Source organism: Pygocentrus nattereri, chromosome 22 (genome assembly GCF_015220715.1).
Source record: "Pygocentrus nattereri isolate fPygNat1 chromosome 22, fPygNat1.pri, whole genome shotgun sequence".
NCBI lineage: Eukaryota > Metazoa > Chordata > Actinopteri > Characiformes > Serrasalmidae > Pygocentrus > Pygocentrus nattereri.
The window spans coordinates 1715793-1734390 of record NC_051232.1 but is presented as its reverse complement, the minus strand read 5'-3'; the positions used below and the strand labels follow the sequence as shown (position 1 = coordinate 1734390).

The following is an 18598-nucleotide window of genomic DNA, read 5'->3' as shown; positions in this document are numbered from 1 at the left end:
TCTCTGTTTAGAGCTGTGAGTATCTCCATAAGGAAAAGAGCTGTAAGTGCACACTGATGTTAACAGCTCCAGGGTCTTCTCTCCTGTCTGTCTCTCACTCTCTGCTGCTTTAATCAACAAATGCAGAAACATCTGGATGTCATTGCTGATAGACGACTGAAAAGAAATTCTACAAGAAAAAGAGTAAACGGTACTTAGTGTAGAAAACATTGATCATAAAACACGATGACAGAAACACCTTTTAAACCCATGTATCTGGGCTGGGATCTGTCGAGATCCTGATCTAACATTTGATTAAAATCACCACCTAATATTTTCGGAACATTTAGATCTAAAAAAAGTTGTAATAAATTATGAAAGAACCTCCGTTTCATTAAAACACTTGAATTCACTTATTTATCAAAATAGGAACCCCTCTGCTTTTTCCGGTCCCTGGGCTTGAAAATACTTTTCCCACCCATGAGCATCTCAGTTTTAAAGATTCTTTCTTATTTAGGCATCAACCTAAATAAGATGATTTTAAATACGTCAGGATTTTCTTTTCTTATATATATTTTATTTATAAGGAATCGCAGAAAAACACAAGCCATGCTAATAATGACAATACGCAATCAGAAATAGTAACTAGCACCAAAGCATCAAGAACAAAAAAGGGAAAGATAAGAAAAAAAAAGAAGGAAATTATCAGACTAGGACCCTTCCAGACTATTCAAAACCGCTCCCCAAACACTCTGGAAGCGTTTATATGATTTAGCGTCATTGCAATGTAACCGATCCATTTGTATAATGAAAAACATCTCATTTAACCACCTCTTAAAACATGGTGCCACTGGGGATTCCAAAGATAAAAGTATGACTTTTTTAGCTGCACCCATACCTGCCAGTAGAGCTTGCTGTTGTGCAAATGAAAAAGAAACAGAACTGTCAAAATAACCAAAGATAGCAAGTTTGTAATCTGGGACAATGTCCACATTGAATGCTTCAGAGAACCAATGAAAGATATGAACCCAATAGTCGTGCAACACAGGGCAGGACCAGATTAAGGGAGACAAGGAACCTTCGGAGGTTTGACAACGATCACACAAAGGAGAGACAGAGGAGTAGATTTTGTTCAATCTGGTTTTAGAAAAGTAAAACCTGTGTAATACTTTAAACTGTATGAGTCTATACCTGGAGTTTACTGAGCAACGATGAATACTGGACAAACATTCCTCCCACATATCATCAGAAATTGCAGCACCCAACTCATTGGCCCACCCTACCTTTAGGGGGGTAGTATTGTCTGATGGCGATAATGCAGCAATAAATTTGGACACCAAGTGTCTAGCGTCAGGCGGAGAAAGTAGCAAGTCGTAAAAAACAGATTCTTTGGTTTAATTGAAAAAGAGGGGTTTTTTTTTTAACATAGTGTCTGACCTGCACATATGGAAAGAATTGAGAAGAAGGAAGACTACATTTAATTTTAAGCTGAGTAAAGGAAGCAAAGCTATTGTCAAAATAAAAATCTTTGATGCATTGTAAACCCTTCTCTCTTCATGTAAGAAACACATTATCTAACTGGCCTGGAACAAAAAAATGGTTATGAGCTATAGGAGTATAGCTGGAGACTAGAGGCAGAGAAAGAAACCTCTTAATTTGATTCAGAATCCTTAAGGAGTTTTTAATTATAAAATTATTACCGATTACTCTATTGAGAGATTTCGTCATAGAAAACAGTAGAATAGAATAGAATTCAACTTTATTGTCATTGCGTATGTCACAGGTACAAAGCAACGAAATGCAGTTTGCATCCATCCAGAAGTGCTTAGCAGCAATATAAATATGTATCTTACAATGTACAGTAAGTATAGTATATACAGGTTAAAAAAATATGAGGGGGTATGAACATGAAGGGGGTTATACAGGTTATAAACAAGAATGTACAGGTTCTAAATATGAGGGGTGTAAGTACTATGAACAGGTTATAAATATGAGGGGGTATAAAGTACTATGAACAGGTTATAAATATGAAGGGGGATAAGTATGTACTTATGAACAGGTAATTTACACAGTATATACAATAATGAGCAGTATATAAAGCAGATGTAAGTGCCGGTAAGTGGTGTTGAGTGGTGTGCAAGTCTGTGTGTACAGTCCATTGTTATTTAGATGTCAGGAGGCAGAGTTCAGGAGTGTGACAGCTGTTGGGAAGAAGCTATTCCGGTACCTGGTGGTCTTAGTCCGGAGGCTCCTGTAGCGCCTCCCAGAGGGCAGGGGGGTGAAGAGTCTGTGTGCTGGGTGACTGGGATCTTTGATGATTTTCCCAGCCCTCTTCAGACACCGCTTCCTGTAGATGTCCTCTATAGCAGGAAGTGGTGCACCGATGATGCGGTGGGCAGTTTTCACCACCCTTTGCAGCGCCTTCCGGTCTGAGGCAGAGCAGCACCCGTACCATACTGTGATGCAGTTGGTCAGGATGCTCTCAATGGTGCAGCGATAGAAGTTCACCAGGATGTCTGAGGACAGGTGATTCATCCTCAGCCTCCTCAGAAAGAAGAGGCGCTGGTGAGCCTTCTTTACCAGCTTGGAGCAGCTGGTCGTCCAGGTGAGATCCTTGGAGATGTGGACACCAAGGAACTTGAAGCTGTTCACACGCTCCACTGCCGTCCCCTTGATGTGGATGGGTGGATGTGGATCAGCATTCCTTCTGAAGTCCACAATGAGCTCCTTAGTTTTCTCAGCGTTGAGCAGAAGGTTGTTAGTGTCGCACCACTCAGCCAGACGATCCACCTCCTCCCTATAGGCTGTCTCATCGTTGTTTTTGATGAGGCCAAGCACCGTGATGTCATCTGCAAACTTAATGATGGTATTGGAACCATCGACAGGCTTGCAGTCATGGGTGAAGAGGGAGTAGAGGAAGGGACTCATCACACAGCCTTGTGGTACACCGGTGTTTATGGTGATGGTGGATGAGCAGTGGTTGTCCCACCGGACATGTTGGGGTCGGTTGGTCAGGAAGTCCAGTAACCAGTTGCACATGAGGGAACTAATACCCAAGTCTGTGAGTTTTGTGATGAGTTTATAGGGGATGACTGTTGAATGCTGAACTGAAGTCTACAAACAGCATCCTGACGGAGGTATTTTTATTGTCCAGGTGTGAGAGGACAGAGTGCAATTCTATGGAGACTGCATCTTCTGTGCTCCTGTTCTGGCAGTATGCAAATTGGTGGGCGTCCAGGGAGGGGGGGAGACAGGATTTGAGCTGTGCTAGGACCAGCCGCTCAAAGCACTTTGTGATGATGGGGGTGAGGGCTACCGGGCGGTAGTCATTCAGTCGTGATGGTTTGGAATTTTTGGGTATCGGGACGATGGAGGTGGTTTTGAAGCAGCTTGGTACCACAGCACGGGCCAAGGACAGGTTGAATATGTCCGTCAGCACTCCTGCCAGCACACCAGAACATGTTCTGAGAACACGTCCAGGGATGCCATCAGGACCCGCAGCCTTGTGGGCTTTAATCCTGCCCAGCGCCACTCCTACGTCGGTGGGAGAAAGAGTCAGTGGTTGGTGGTCTGCAGACACATCTGCCTTGGTTGCAGTTGTTGGGTTCCCTTCCTCAAAACGAGCATAGAAATTGTTGAGCTCATTGAGGAAGGAAACATCAGAGGAGGCGGGGGAGGGGTTGGTGGTCTTGTAATCTGTCATAATCTGGAGTCCTTGCCACATACGCCGGGGATCGGAGTTGGAGAAGTGTTCTTCTACCTTCCCTTTGTAGTGGTGTTTGGCCTTTTTGATGCCCTTCTTCAGCTCAGCCCTGGCTGCACTGTAGGCCTGTGCATCTCCCGACCTGAAGGCGATGTTGCTGGCCTTCAGCAGGAGACGAACATCCCGGTTCATCCAAGGCTTTTGGTTGGGGTACATGGTGATCTGTTTCTGGGTGGTGACATTGTCTATAGTGGTGGAGATGTGGTCCAGTACAGATGAGGCGTACTGATCCAAGTCTGTGTCAGAGAACATATTCCAATCAGTGTTTTTAAACCGGTCCTGGAGCACGGCGTCTGTCCCCTCTGGCCACACTTTTATTGTTCTCACAGTGGGTTTCACGCGTTGGATGAGTGGTGAGTATTGAGGTGTGAGGAAAAGGGAGAGATAGTCAGATTGTCCAATGTGGGGGAGGGGTGTTGCTTTGTATGCCCCAGGCAGGTTGGAATAAACATGGTCCAAAGTCTTGTCCCTTCTGGTATGGCAGGAGGAGTTGGAGGAATCTGGGGAGGACTGTTTTCAGGTTGGAGTGGTTGAAGTCACCAGCAACAATAAAAGCAGCCTCAGGGTGTTTGGTCTGTTGTTTGCTAATGGCTGCATGAAGTTCTTTCATAGCCAGCTTATCATTAGCGTCCGGGGGTACATACGCTACAGTGATTATGATGCAGTTTATTTCTCTTGGGAGATAATGAGGTCTGCATTTGACCATTATAAATTCCACATTAGGTGAGCATTGACTCTCGGTAGTAGCAGAGTTTGTGCACCAAGCTTTGTTAATATAAATGCACAAACCTCCACCTCTGGTCTTGCCGGAGTCTTCTGCTATCCTATCAGCTCGGTGTATGTGTTGTCCTGCTAACTCAATAGCGTTGTCCAGGCAGCCGTTGTTTAGCCATGTTTCGGTGAAAATCATGACGTTTGAGTCCATAATCCGTCTGTCGTTGGTGATGCAGAGCCGTATTTCGTCCATTTTGTTAGCCAGAGAACGAACATTGGCGAGGAAAATGCTGGGTAAGGGCAGCCGGTGTGGTATAAGCTTTAGCTTAGCTCGTAGCCCTCCGCACCTACCTCGCCTTTGTTTACGTTCTCGGCGCTGTCTGCGTGCACTTCCGCCCGGCCGGGAGGAGTATGCAGCCTCCGGTGTTCTGGAGATCTCTGGAATGAGTCGGAGATCGGCGATAAAACTGTCGGAGGTTTGAGTATTGATGTCCAGAAGCTCCTGTCTGCTGTAGAACAGAAACGCCGAGCAATTCGAGATAAATAGTCCAGTCAGAAGTAGATAGAAAACCATTAAAAAGCAGATTCTGGAGAGACGCTGAGCCTCGCGTTGTTCACGCGCCGCCATCTTGGTCTTATTTAGTAAAACTGGCAAAGAGGTATTTGTTAAGGACTGTGCCTCTATACTTAACCACAGTGGAGCCCCATCAGGTAGTGAATGATCTATGATTCCCTTCTGCCAATAGGTAAGAACCCTAGCATTGGCTGCCCAGCAGTACTGCTTAAACACAGGCAGGCCTTGGCCCCCGAGGGCTGTCGGCCTTTGCAAATGTCTTTTTGAAATACGAGGGGGTTTATAGGCCCAAACAAATGAGCAAATAATTGAGTCTAATTGCCTAAAAAAGGATGAGGGGAGGAAAATTGGTATGTTTTGAAAGAGATATAAGAATCATGGTAAAGTCACCATTTTGATAGCATTAATACGTCCAATCATTGATAAAGGAAGTAGCTTCCAGCATTCAATATTCACTTTTAGTTTGTCGACCATATGTAGAAAATTTAGTTTGAAGAGATGTTTGTGATTTCTTGATATCTTAAGGCCTAGATATGTAAAATGATCATCAATTATTTTAAATGGCAATGATCTCAAGAAACTAGGACTAAGGTTATGAGTAATGCACATAAATTCACTCTTGCAACAATTAACTGAATAACCTGAAAGTCTACTAAAGGCATCTATATAATTTAATAAGTTGGGAACAGACAGCTCTGGGTCAGATATAAAAATCAGCAAGTCATCTTGAGAGCTAAATCAAAAAGAAGAGGGGACAAAGGGTCCCCTTGCCGGACCCCACGATGTAGTTCAAATGAACTAGAGCGCTCCCTATTAGTAGATATAGTTGACATAGGACAAAGATAAAGCATCTTGACCAGTGAAATAAAAAAGTCACCAAATCCAAATCTTTTGAGCACCTCAAACATATAGGGCCATTCTAACTGATCGAAAGCCTTCTGAGCATCCAATGATAAAATTGCAGCCTCTTTATCTTTAATTTTGTCAGAGTATAAAATGTTCAGGAGGAGACGTGTATTCGCAAATGAGAATCTACCTGGTATGAACCCAGTCTGATCTGTGTGAATTATCTTGGAGATATGATTTCCAAGTCTATTCGACATAACCTTAGTTAGAACATTTTGGTTGAAGTTTAAGAGTGCTATTGCTCTATAAGAAGCAGGGTCTGAGGCTTCTTTTCCTTTTTTCAACAATAAGATAATATTTGCTTCTGTTCTGTTTGCAACTGTTAATTTGCTTTGGATCTGTAAGTAAGTCACCAGACTTCGCTTTGATTCTATGAATAGCTTGATTGGATTGTATTCCTTTTAATTGTCTGGCCAATAATCTCTCAGGCTTATCTCCCACTTCAAAATATTTATGTTTCATTTTAAGTAAAGAAATTTCCACACCTAAGAATTGAATTGTATTCATATTTTAGTTTTAAAATTTTATTGTAGTCTGACTGTGCAAGAGATGATCTATATGCATGTTCAATTAATGTAAGTTCTCTTTGTATTTCTAAAAGTCTGTGGTTGTTCATTTTCTGTGCTTCGTATGAGATAACATAACCTCTCATGACTACCTTCAGGGACTCCCAGAGAGTACAATCTGAAACCTCACCATTGTCATTAATTTCTAAGAATTAGTTTAGTTTTGACCTAATATATTTATTAAATAATGGATCTTTAAGTAAAAGAGGGTTGAAACGATAGCTATAGTTTTCTTTAGCTATATTACATTTAAGTTGGAGAGTAATTGGACAATGATCTGAAATCAAAATATTATGACACTTGGTGTCTTCCACATTAGAAATACGTTTGGAATTCACCAAAAAATAATCAATCCTGGTATATGACTTGTGTACATGAGAATAAAAAGAAAATTCTTTCTGAATTGGATGCTGCAATCTCCATATGTCTACCAGGTTCCTAGAGTTCAGTAGATTTTTTAACACATTAACTGACAATAGCACAGGTGGTGGCCTTTGAGAAAGTCTGTCCATATAAGGATCCAGAAAGCAATTAAAATCACCGCCCATTACAACGTTCATAAAATTATCCTCTGGAACAGTAAATCAGGTGCATCAAAATTTGGGCCATAAACATTAACCAAAGTCAAAGGAAAAGAGTTAAGGTGACCCGAGACTATAACATATCTAGCCTGAGGATCAGAAACCATAGCTTCAAGATGAAATGGGATATTTTTACGGAAGAGAATAGCAACACCTCTAGCTTTGGAAGTGAATGTTGCTTGATAGACCTGGGACACCCAATTAACTTTTTTAAACACCCAATTCGTTTTGCTGGAAAACGGAGCATGTGGGTCACCTGTAGTGCTTGAAGCGCTTGCATGACATCCCTGAAGCTCCTCTGCTGGCTCAGCACCTCCGCCGTGTAGTCCGGAAAGATGTATACTTTGTGACCGTTGTAGTCGAGGTTGCGTCCGGCTCTAAGTCGCAAAATCCGCTCCTTCTTGGTGTAGAAATGAACACGAACGATGATCGTGCGGGGTTTTGCTCCTTCTGGGGGTTTGGGCTGGAGCACACGATGGGCCCGGTCAACGATGAGTGGCTCCGCGAAGTGCGTAGCTCCAAGCAACTTGGGTAGTAGAATGGCGACAAACTTCGTTGGCTTTCCCTTTCTGGCACTCCGACTATTTTCATGTTGTTACGGCGTGACCGACCCTCCAAGTTGTCGAGTTTTAACCTGAGGAGTTTGTTCTTCCTCTGTGTCTCCGTCAATGCCGTTTCAAGTGAGCTAATGCGAGCCTCGTGTTCTTGAATTTGCTCCTCAGCGACGTTCATCTTCTCCGTGACTGTCTATAGCGTGGTTTGCAAAGTCTGGAAGGACAGTTCAAACTTATCAAACTTCTCATTTATTGTCTTCAAGATCTTGTTAGACACTTTTTCCCAGACCGTCGCTTATTGCTTGGCTAGCTTCGCGGCTAATGGAGTCCTCCATGCCTGTAGCCGACTGCAGAGATTTTTTCGGTTGTTTCGAAGCTTTTGGTGGCATTTGAATTCCGAAAAGCAAAAAAGTAAAGCAGTAGAGGTTCACTTTCAACGTGAGCTAAACAAATACTGATAATTTATTGACAGATGGCGCAAAAAAAAGAATTTTAAAGGTTTGGCGCAGAAGAGCTCCCTCAAACACGTCTACTCCATACGCTGCTCACTAGCCAAGGATTTTCTTTTCTTAATGACGTTATTAAGTCCCTTAAGGTTACAGCTGGTTCATTTTAAATCAGTTGTGTTTGCCATAGTGTAACCAGATGTTCATAGATTGTGTATTTACCACAAACATAAATATTATCAGCAAAGTGATCCACTGTGATGACAAACACAAAAACCTAAACCAGGGAAAAACAAACTATACAAACCCAGTCAGATTCTGAGGACTGGCACACAAAACCATGAACCAGAACATGGGCTCACTGCAGCTGAAAAACCTGAGGTGATCACTCAAACTGGACTTTCCCTCCACCCAACATCTCATGTCTATTGTCTGTTGTATTAAATGGAAAAGTAATTAAGTGTAGTCTTTGTCAGCCTGCACTGGATGAGGACTATCACAACCTGATTTGTTTGAGAAAATCCAAAACTCTTCTAATTCCAATAAGTGAGAAGCGAAAATAAATAAATACATAAATAAATAAGTAGATAAATACAGGCTTCACTGACATGTACCAGTGCAGGCTACCAGGCTTCAGACAGCAAAAGGGAGCAGTCAGCAGCTCTTTATTTACTCTGTATACTAAAGTCAGCCTTCTTTGGTGCCATAGAATCTGTCCGTTCTCCTGGGTCCTTCGAAGCATCTGCTCTTCACTTGACCACGTAGCATGATTCCCCTCCCTCTGGTCTTATCTCAGTGGGTCGGTGGGAATACGGTGAGTTCGCTGTATCTCCAGGGTCGGAAATTGGTGTTCCAGCATTGCTGGAATCTCCCATTGCAGAAAGAATCATATCATCTCCCTCTTTTTTTCACACACAGATGCAAGATGGCGGCGCACAGACGCAGCGGCTCACAGCTCTCCACTCTCGGTGCTTTTTTTATTGTTTGTTTGCGTGTATATGTTTGTTAATGTCACAGTATGCTGGGCAAAAATAACATACCGCTGTCAGGGGCTACTGGCTCTGAGTTTATGCTGGGGAAGGACTACTTCGTCGGACTATCACAGCTCTCACAACTTACCGGAGAGCATAGCCAGAACTCCGGAGCCACCATGGATAGTCCTGCCCAGCGGTAAACTGAAGAGGAAGCGCAGACAAAGGAAGCAAAAGAGAGGCTGTAGGGCCGGCCCGCTAGCGTGGCTAAAGAAGCAACGCTTTAAAACGCCACTTCCCAGTATCTTCCTCTCCAACGCCAGACAGTCACTGCTCTCCAGACCTGGAATATTTGACTGTTAAAGCCAGGCCCGCGTATTTACCACGCGAAATTTGCGTAGCCTTGGTAATGGCGGTATATATACCCCCCGATGCGAATGCCAACCGAGCCTTGAGCAAGCTACACAAAGCCATAAGCAACAAACAGAACTCGTACCCTGATGCAGTGCACATCGTAGCGGGGGACTTCAACCACACAGACTTAAAAACAGCATTCCCTAAGTTCGAGCAGTATATCCAGTGTGCAATGAAATAACACTCCGGACAAAGTTTACAGCAACATCAGGAATGCCTATAGGACAACCCCCTTACCACATCTAGGCTTCTCTGACCACATGTCCATGCTGCTGGTTCCTGCATACAGACCCTGCAGGAGGAGAATCCCTCCATCCACAAGACTGTCAAAACATGGCCTGAAGGAGCACTGCTGCAGCTACAAGCTGGTCTTGAGAGAACAGACTGGACTGTATTCGAGCATAAGGATCTGGAGATGTATACCATTTCTGTGCTTTCCTACATCAACTTTTGTGTAGAAAACATCACTGTGGACAAATGTTGCCAGATCTACTCCAACCAGAAACCCTGGATGAATAAAGAAGTCCAGGTCCTTCTGAGGCAACGTGACACAGCTTTCAGGTCTGGTGATGAGGTACAGTACAGCGCCACCAGAGCTGACCTGAAGAGGGGGATTAGGAAAGCCAAATTGGAATACAAAAGGCAGATAGAGGACCACTTCAGCACCAACAATGCAAGGCAAGTGTGGCAGGGGGTCCAACATCTCACCCACTACAAACCCAGCAACACAGTAAAGGCAGACAATGACCCAATTCTGGCAGAGAGGCTGAACCACTTCTTTGCACGTTTTGACAAGGAAAGATCAGAAACAGCAGCAGTTCCACCATTTGAGTGCAGTGGTTATAGCTTCACGGTGGAGGAACATGAGGTGAGGAGAGCATTGAAAGCGGTGAACCCCAGGAAGGCTGCTGGACCAGACGGAGTCACTGGATGGGTCCTCAGAAAATATGCAGACCAACTGGCTGGAATCTTTACCAAGAACTTCAACGCATCCCTATCCCAGTCCTTCATCCCACCATGTCTGAAATCAGCCACAATCGTGCCGATCCCAAAACAGGCCAGCATTGGCGGCCTAAACGACTTCAGACCAGTCGCCCTGACGCCAGTCGTCATGAAGTGTTTTGAAAAACTGGTGAGACACCACATCAGGTCTTGCCTCCCAGTTATCCTTGACCCACTTCAGTTTGCATACAGAGCAAACAGATCAACAGAAGATACCATAGCAACAGCACTCCATCCCACCTGGAACTGCCAGGCTGCTCTTCGTTGATTTTAGCTCTGCTTTCAACACCATACTCCCAGACAGACTGATTGTCAAACTAATAGACATTGGTCTTCCTTACACCATCTGCAGTTGGATAAGAAACCTCCTCTCAGACCATGTACAGAGAGTTAGAGTTGGCTCACATCTCTCCACAGCTCTCAGCATTAATACTGGCTCTCCTCAGGGCTGTGTGCTGAGCCCACTCCTCTACACTCTGTACACCTATGAATGTGTCAGCAGCCACTCACACAACGTCACAATCAAGTTCGCTGATGACACCACTCTAGTCGGACTAATCTCTGATGGCATACAGGGAGGAGGTTCAAAGGCTAGTGGAGTGGTGCTCAGAGAACAACTTGGTCATCAACACCTCTAAGACCAAAGAACTGATTGTAGACTTCAGAAGGAGGAAGTCCAACTTGTGTGTGGAGAGGGTGTCCAGCTTCAAGCTCCTGGGGGTGTATATGGATGCAGATCTCCAATGGGGTTCTGACACCTCAGCAGTAGTGAAGAAGGCCCAGCAGCATCTCTATTTCCTAAGAACCCTTAAGAAGCTGAATCTGGAAAAGAAACTGTTGACTGTCTTCTACTGCTGCTCCGTTGAGAGTGTTTTGACGTACTGTATCTCTGTGTGGTTCTCCAGTTGTACCATAGCACACAAAAAGGCCATACAAAGGGTCATCAACACGGCACAGAAGGTTATTGGACACTCCCTCCCCTCCCTGGAAGACCTTTAAAGAACTCGCTGTCTCAGGACGGCTTACACAATCATCAAGGACAGTACACACCCAGGACATATGATGTTTACACTGCTGCCCTCAGGCAGACGTTACCGACACCTCAAAACAAGGACAAACCGTCTGAGGGACAGTTTTTATAACAGGGCCATATCCCTGTTAAACAAAAACTATACAGTTCACCGGTGGGCAGATGTTTCTGTCTGCCTACAAGGATAAGTGCAATGACCCATGCTGCTAAAAACAGAGTATAATGTGCAATAATTGATGCTGCAAATGTCAATTCTCCACTGTGTATAAAGGAAATCACTTGTGTATATAGGAAAGCTTAGTGTGTAAATAGGAGAGCTTAGTTAATTTACGCTTATGCCTGTATAGTTAACCATAGCTCTAAACTGTTATTTAATTTGTTTATATTTTAAAACTTTTCTATTTTATATTTTAACTTTCTATTTCTATTGCACCAAGAGGGGAGGGGGTCTGTAAACCAATTTCGTTGCGCAAATGTACAAGTACAATATGTAATGACAAAGTTTAATTTCATTTTCATTTCATTTTAACTCTGGTACACCTAAAATTCAGACATTACAACGTCACCCTCTGTTATCCCAGTCATCAGTTTGGTCCATCAGTTTCCAAATTTCTAATTTCCCCTCAATATCCTCCACTGTAGCCTTCATTTCTTCTGTATCCTACTCAATGTTCTGTGTGGAAGCAAGAAAACCCAGTGTTGGCTCACCAGTGACCGCTCCTGATACGGCCGCTGTATCTTCAGGTGGCCTGGTAACAAAGGCGTTTTCCTGCTACCTTTAGCAGCTGCGATGGTGGCGGATCTTTGAGGCGCTGAGGCTTTCGGGTTTCTCGAGTAGGCATTGAAACTTTGATTCCTAACGCTCGATAAACTATTCTCACTGCTGAAAATGAAGGGGTGATGGTCACTGATTCTATTTTCAGGGGGCAGCTTTCTGTGCTGCCATCTGCGTCGAGAGGCCACGTGGAGAAATGCTCTTTTAAACTGGTGGACAGTTCTCTCACAATGTGATGCTTATAAACACTGATCCTTTGGTGGAAGCTCCTTTTATACCAAATGACCACGCCTTCACCTGTTACCAGTTCAGCTGCTCATAGCGAAATGTTTCAAAACCGTGTAATTTGAATATTCTATAAACTTTTCATATTTATTTTGTCCCATCCCAACTTTGTTGAGCATGATGCAGGCATTAAATTCATATTTTGTTCATATTTATAAAAACAATCAAGTTGGTCAACCAAAACTTTAAAAAGGAATTTCTTTGTACTTTTGTAGATTAAATAAAGTTTCAGAAGAATGAATGAATAAATAATAAAAATAAAATATTTAATTAATATAAAAATAAAAGATCATTGTTTTATTGCATTTTACTGAATGGTCCAACTTTTCCAGAAGCGGGATTTGTACATTTATCTCTGTATTTCAATATTCCAGCTGTCCAGGAATGTTTAACAGACTAAACAATTAAACTCTTATTATTAATACTTGATCCTGACCTACATCTGCCTCAGGAAGCGTTTATATTAGCATCGCTGCCTCTACTGAAATATAATGACTTCCGGCTGCCTCAGTGTCTTTTCCCTGGCAGTGTGCATGTAGGGTCAGTAATGTTAAGCTGTATGAAGGGCAGAATTCTTAAGAAGATACAGAACAGCTGAACTCTGCTACAAGATGAAAGTACAGTGACAATATTCTCAGGTCTAATGCACAAACTGTAGAATGTGGACTGAAAATAAACACGGTGTTACATCACCAGACAACAATATTACATCATCCATTTAAAAAATATGGTCAACTCATAAATATAATAAACTCCCAATAAAGTAATTCTGTATTAAAATGACCAAACTGGAAATATAACAGTAAAACTTTAATAATCTACTGAATGTATTCAGACACTTCACTGCTGCTACATCACTGATATGATGTTGATTTATTACTGAGAGGCTTTTAAGTGTTTTTCATCTAAAAATCACGACTCAAAATAAACTGTCACCCATATAATAAAGTCCCAGTAATGTAATATGTTATTATAAATGATTAACCTGAGAAGGTAAAACATTCCCAATTATTCCCGTATTAAGGTATTACATTACTGGTAAAAACATTATTACAATAACATTCTGTTACATTATTAGCCACTAATTACATTTTTGACTCAGTTAAGCGCCACATTTTTCTTACATGTCTGAAATTATTACATTACTGGGTAATTATTACAATATTAAGTGCTAAACACATCAACCAAACACAGCGTCACACTGTAATTAGAGATGGTAGAATTACACAAGTTCCTTATTTCAGTAAAAGTTCAAGTACACTGGTGAAAAAAACAGCTGAAAAGCTGAAATATGGTTTTATAATCAGGACAAACAGCACATGCTCATGTAAAAAGCGCTTCTACTTTCATTTTTCTCAGGGAATAAACTTAGATATGACATTTCATGCTAATTTTAGTGTTATATATATTTACTGAGGTTAAAATATTGTAATAAAACATAAAAAAATAAATCTGCCATAACCTTTGCACAGGCCATTTGTTATGTTTTTAATACTTTAAATTCAGGTAATAAACAGTAATTGTGCATTAAAATGTGCAGCAGTGTGTTCTGGGTAGAGGATGTTTAACTTACTTTCACATAGAAAAACAATAAAACATGCACTTTGATCAGGGGTGTGAAAACTTTTGAGTATGACTGTATATTTCACAGCATAACATCAACAGTGATGATCTTTAACAGACATTACAGAAAGACCTCACACTCACCTCAGCTGGGAGATGTAGGGCAGACACTGAAGGAAACTCCTCACTTCACTCTCTTCATCTGGCCAGCCTGTCAGCTCTACTGGTTTCTTCACTGTTTGGAGTTTCAGCACTTCTAGGAAGAGGGAGCTCTTTCTCTCTGAGAGGTTTATGAACCAGACTGCAGGAGCTGACTGGTAAACTGGCTGTAATGCTGGAAGAACATTCCTGCCTGTCTGAGTCTCATAGTACTTCACACGTGAGAACAGATTCAGCAGAAACTCTCTCTGTTTAGAGCTGTGAGTGGATCCATAAGGAAAGGAGCTGTAAGTGCACAGTGATGTTAACAGCTCCAGGGTCTTCTCTCCTGTCTGTCTCTCACTCTCTGCTGCTTTAATCAACAAACGCAGAAACATCTGGATGTCGCTGCTGATGTACCACTGAGAAGAAATTCTACAAGAAAAAGAGTAAACGGTACTTAGTGTAGAAAACACTGATCATAAAACACGACGACAGAAACAGCTTTTATACCCATGCATCTGAGCATCTGAATATTTTCTGAACATTTAGATCTAAAAAAAGTTGTAACAAATTATGAAAGAACCTCCGTTTCACTAAAACACTTGAATTCACTTATTTATCAAAATAAGAACCCCTCTGCTTTTTCCGGTCTCTGGGCTTGAAAATACTTTTCCCACCAATGAGCATCTCAGCTTTAAAGATTCTTTCTTATTTAGGCATCAACCTAAATAAGATGATTTTAAATACGCCAGGATTTTCTTTTCTTAATGACGTTATTAAGTCCCTTAAGGTTCCAGCTGGTTCATTTTAAATCAGTTGTGTTTGCCATAGTGTAACCAGATGTTCATAGATCGTGTATTTACCTCAAACATAAATATTATCAGCAAAGTAATCCACTGTGATGACAAACACAAAAACCTAAACCAGAGAAAAACAAACTATACAAACCCAGTCAGATTCTGAGGACTGGCACACAAAACCATGAACCAGAACATGGGCTCACTGCAGCTGAAAAACCTGAGGTGATCACTCAAACTGGACTTTCCCTCCACCCAACATCTCATGTCTATTGAGCCCCCGTCTGTCGTATTAAATGGAAAAGTAATTAAGTGTAGTCTTTGTCAGCCTGCACTGGATGAGGACTATCACAACCTGATTTGTTTGAGAAAAATCCAAAACTCTTCTAATTCCAATAAGTGAGAAGCGAAAATAAATAAATACATAAATAAGTAGATAAATACAGGCTTCACTGACATGTACCAGTGCAGGCTACCAGGCTTCAGACAGCAAAAGGGAGCAGTCAGCAGCTCTTAATTTACTCTGTAGATTGTATACTAAAGTCAGCCTTGAGAGAAATTAAGCTTCTATCTGCTGATCTAAGGTGGTCAACTCCCTGCATTGTTGGTTTGGCCCTTTGATTGCTGACCATAAGGTCACACAATAACCCTCCAGGGTGGCAACCATCAAGGAGTGTTGATGTTCGCCATCCTTGCAGGGAGTCGGCACCTCTGTCCTTTTGATAGGGTAATCATCATCCCCCTGCTTAACCCCCTCTTCTTATCACCCTCATCCCCCTCGCATACCCTTGCTTAACCCCCCCTTCTTATCACCCTCATCCCCCTCGCTTACCCCCCCCTAAAACTCCTTTTCCGCACCTTTATCCTCCTCCCACAACTTCCAGTGTTTATAAGGTTTTCCTAAAATATCCCTAATCAGACTGGCTGTGATAGAATGACTGCGATCCACTAAGCTGTGCCCACATTTCCTGTGTGTCAATAAAATCAAGTCTACGCTGAAGGTCTCCTGACTTCTGATTCCTGAAAGCTGAATTTCTAACAACTTGGTGCCGTGACCCGGGTGGCATACTGAAACCTGCTTGGTGAGTAAACGCCATTTCGAACCAAAGAGAAATTCTGGTTTTATAACACGGAGAAGTCAGTAAAGTTTATTTGTTGTCACTGGTAAAGAAACCTAGTATTTTTTGTGGCTGTTATACCCTTTGTTTCAAGGGAAGTTTTACCTGTTGTCACTGATAAAGAAACCTAGTGTTTTTTGTGGCTGTTATACCCTTTGTTTCAAGGGAAGTTTTACCTGTTGTCACTGATAAAGAAACCTAGTGTTTTTTGTGGCTGTTATACCCTTTGTTTCAAGGGAAGTTTTACCTGTTGTCACCGATAAAGAAACCTAGTGTTTTTTGTGGCTGTTATACCCTTTGTTTCAAGGGAAGTTTTACCTGTTGTCACCGATAAAGAAACCTAGTGTTTTTTGTGGCTGTTATACCCTTTGTTTCAAGGGAAGTATACTTGTTTGTTTGTTTGTTTAGTTGATTGTCTCGTCACTAGTCACCTCACCATGATTTCCAAAGGCCAAAATGCTCAGAAAAATGTTAAAGATTCCTGGAAACCTCTTAACTATAAAAAGAGCACACTAGTTAGGGGTGGGACTGAAATGCCGCAGTGGACTGACTCTGAATTTGAAATGGTAATGGAGAACATAGTCAAAAAACATGTTAATAAGAAAAAAAGGTCAGAGTACTTTTCTTCCAAAGGTTTTCCTACTGATAGATTGTGGTCTCCTACAGAATGCAAAACAGCTTTGGGCTATGGGATTAAGCATGATTCTGTGAAGGAATGTCTTTTTGTGCTAGAACAATACTGGGGGTATAAACTTAGGCATATGGAGGATAAGCTAGCAGAGGCTGAGGGGAAGATCCTAGAGTTGACTACTGAAAGTAAAAAGCACAAAACAGCTTCACTGAATGCCCAAAGAACATGCAAAAAGCTTCAACAATCACTGACTGAGGTTGAACAGTTACATGCTAACTGCAAACCTAAGTGCCACGGTCAACCAGGTCAGCCATGCAACACAGAGGATGAAAATCCTCCAATGTTGCTTGGGCTGTACTCGGACATGGGCGCATTCTGCTCACTCTCTGATGAAGATTCTGAATCTACTCAGAGTAAAGTATTTCAAATGAGACCTGTAACAATCAGATCTGCTGAGATCCTCAATAGGGGTGGTGAAGTCAAGGAAACAAGGGTACAGATTGTCCACATTCCTTTGGTTGCCGCCACATTGGATAGACTGTCCAAGGAATTTAAACATCCAAGGGTAATGGGCCTTGACTTCATTGACCTTATTGAAAAAAAGAAAAACCTTTATTCATTGCATCCTAATGACGCTGTGGCAATAGCAAGCCAAGTTCTTAACATTACTGATAGCAGGAAGCTTGCCAATAAAGTGTTAGATGGTTTGGGTGATAATGGCCAAGACATTAATAAAGGGTGGGAAGCTTTCAAAGAGTGGATTAGCCACAAATGTCGTAAGACCACTGATTGGGGGCAGATAAGTAACTGTAAACAGAGAAAAGGAGAATCAGCTGCAGAATATTGTGACCGGTTTGAAAGAGTTTTTCTTCGTCATTGTGGCATTGATACTTACAACAACGATAGTATTGATTGCACCACTGAGGGTCCACACTTTGGACAACTGGTCGACTCACTGCGACCAGACCTTAGACAGGCTCTAGTGACAGCTGTTCCAAACTGGCGTAAGGTTAAATGGCGTGAGCTTAAAAGTGAACTGGACAGATTGGATCTTGATCTGGAGCCAAGCCATGTTTCAGCGTCTGTACATGTCCTAACAGACAAAGGCTTCAACTCAAGTCCCAATCACAGGGTCACTAACCAGAAAAATGAGTGTCATAGCACTGGTCATTTTGCAAGGGATTGTCATAAGAAACAGGCAGACAATTCTAGAAGGTATCCAAAGATGAGGGAAAACACTGCTGGAAGATCCTCTGAGGGATTTCCGCAGGATGATACAATAGGGAAGTCTTTCCAGGGTCTTTCACATGACCAATTCTCTATGTTAATCAAGGCAGTGCAGGGATATACAGAGGTGTCAACGTCACAGGGGCTCAGGTTACTACACTTTCTGATATGTTTGTGCATCTTTAGGAGCAGCATTAACAGACAGACACATCACTGCTGAGGGACTGGGTAATGCCGGAATATCCTTAACTTTATCTACACCCATAGATGTTAATCTAGGACCTAAAACCATTTCATGGCAATTTTGGGTGGGAAAGGTTGAGAATATTCTTGGGATGGATTTTCTGAGAAAATTGAACTGTTCTTTGTCTATTAATGCTGATTCGTCCTGTATGGCCAGTTCGCAAAGCTAATGGAACTTGGCGGCTAACAGTAGATTATAGGGTAGCTAATCAGCATATTGACAAGCTAACTCGGCTGACCCATCCACCATCTTTGACGGTATCCCTACAACACACAGTGTTTTTTCTGTGGTTGATATGGCTAATGGTTTTTGGTCTG

General features: G+C 42.2%; 1 protein-coding gene across 4 annotated transcripts in view; it reads right to left on the bottom strand.

The window, feature by feature from the left end:
• Window positions 1-18598, bottom strand: part of LOC108415153 — a 103642-nt gene that overhangs the window by 9338 nt on the left and 75706 nt on the right. For all 4 annotated transcript variants that reach the window (XM_037532757.1, XM_037532756.1, XM_037532758.1 and 1 more), the window contains 2 exons: window positions 14268-14696; window positions 1-169 (listed from right to left, as the gene is read on the bottom strand). The exon at window positions 1-169 is cut by the window's left edge and continues 260 nt beyond it. In XM_037532757.1, the coding sequence (XP_037388654.1) occupies window positions 1-169; window positions 14268-14696 (598 nt within the window). The remainder of the gene's footprint in view (window positions 170-14267; window positions 14697-18598) is intronic.